Source organism: Orycteropus afer, unplaced genomic scaffold (assembly GCF_000298275.1).
Source record: "Orycteropus afer afer isolate SDZICR_OR568_19922 unplaced genomic scaffold, OryAfe1.0 scaffold00033, whole genome shotgun sequence".
NCBI lineage: Eukaryota > Metazoa > Chordata > Mammalia > Tubulidentata > Orycteropodidae > Orycteropus > Orycteropus afer.
In genome coordinates, this window is record NW_006921620.1 from 15,231,542 (window position 1) to 15,233,378 (window position 1,837).

Consider the following 1,837-nt stretch of genomic DNA (forward strand, 5'->3'; position numbering starts at 1 on the left):
TCCTTCCGAGGAGTGGCTGGTGGGTTTGAACCGCCAGCCTTCTGGTTAGCAGTCAAGTGCCTTAGGCACTATGCTACCAGAGCTCCTCTGTCTCTCTCTAGGAGGGCTCCTTTTTGAGCCTGGCAAAGTGGCCAAAACCAACCAATCCCAACATCAGAATTCTATACACCTGAGAGAAAACAATCTTCCCCGAAGATTGGTTTGTGCCCCACCAACAGAAATACATCAGGTGGATAACTTTAACAATCAGCTACTCATGGCTAAGTGTGTGTTACAAAGACTACGGCTAGAAAAAGCCATACCATATAATTTACAACACCGCACTGGGCTAACGTTAGAACTCACTGCAGTCAAGTCAACTAGACTCATAGCAACCCCTCCTTGGGTCTCTGAGGCTGTATCTCTATGGAAGTAGATTGCCCAGTCTTCCTGAAAATCTGAGACCTGTGCCAGTCAGCTGCTCTTCAAGAGTCTAATTAAAAATCTAAGTTTATTCAAATATTTTAAAAATGACCAGGCTTATTGGTTGGATAGAGACTGGTGGAACCCCTGAGATTATAGCCCTGGGTCATCCTTCTGACCTGGAACTGAACTCACTCCATGGTTCAATTTTCAGCCAAACAAAAGACAGGTCTACAAGGTGAACAGTAACACTAAGAAGGTACATACTCCTTAGAACAACCATTTGAGATCAAAAGGGCAGCAAAAGGGTTAGGAAAGAAGGAGGAATGGAAACGAGAAACACAGAGGAAGTAGGAGGAGTGATGTTTCACTGAGGGGACTGCAATCAATGACATGAAACAAAATGTGAATGAATTGTTGAATGGAAAACTACCTTGCTCTGCAAGCTTTCACCCAAACTACAATTAAAAAAAAAAAAAAGTTTACCTCAGTTCTGTTCTGGAGAAGCCTCCTTTATCAGATTTCAAATTCTCAATTTTCTTTGCATTGTCTGAACTGATTATCCTAACACACAAGAAATCTTTAAACTGGCTGCTCCAGAAGACCACTCACGAAAGTAATGCTAATCAAATTAAAATATTAACATTTAAACTGGGAAAAAACAAAAACCCAACATTCTATACCTCTTCAACACCAGAGAGTTTTGCTTTAAGTTCCCTGATAGTGGAGTCTCCTTTATATTTCCTTTCAGTTAGGTCTTTGTTAGCCACTTCTAACTCAGACAGTCTGTTTTGTAGTTGGTTCATATTCCTCTGATGAAGAATTTCTAAATCTTTTTTCTGTTGTTCATGCTGCTGTTGATACTGAACCTGTGCCTATCATACAATAAAAATATGGAAATTCAAAGAAAAGAAAAAAAAATACAAATAAGGAAAGATTTGAAGAAAAATCAGTAGTTATTATTCTATTTTATTATTATTAAGTTTCCATTTTGAATAGGGTCTATTTTCAATTACAGATTTCATGACAGCGAAAGTAATGTCAACACAGGCAAATTTACCACTGTGATCTTGTTCTTAATTTCTGCTTTTCCTAAATTTACATGTGTTTAGAAAAAATGGTCTTCAAGTTAAAGAGTATGACTAAGTAAAAAAAGCAAACTTTTTTTACTAGTATATATATTATGATCCTATTTGTGTTAAAAAAAAAAAATGAGTGAGGCATGTAAGGAACTTCCAGTTATTGCAGTATCCATTTAATAGTTATTTAATAGTTTTAAACAGTATTGTTTCAATTTTTCATAACCAGCATATATTACTTTTATAATGGAAACACCATCTAAAATTATAGTTTATCACAAAAGTTGTAACAGTTAGGTACAGTTCATATCTAACATCAGTCAAATGTTTGTCTTAATATATAGTATATAGTGTAC

General features: G+C 36.0%; 1 protein-coding gene across 1 annotated transcript in view; it reads right to left on the bottom strand.

Moving 5' to 3' along the window:
• SASS6 (SAS-6 centriolar assembly protein) overlaps window positions 1–1,837 on the bottom strand; it is a 45,565-nt gene that overhangs the window by 18,085 nt on the left and 25,643 nt on the right. The window contains exon 8 of the mRNA XM_007936098.1: window positions 1,086–1,277. Coding sequence (XP_007934289.1) covers window positions 1,086–1,277 — 192 coding nt within the window. The remainder of the gene's footprint in view (window positions 1–1,085; window positions 1,278–1,837) is intronic.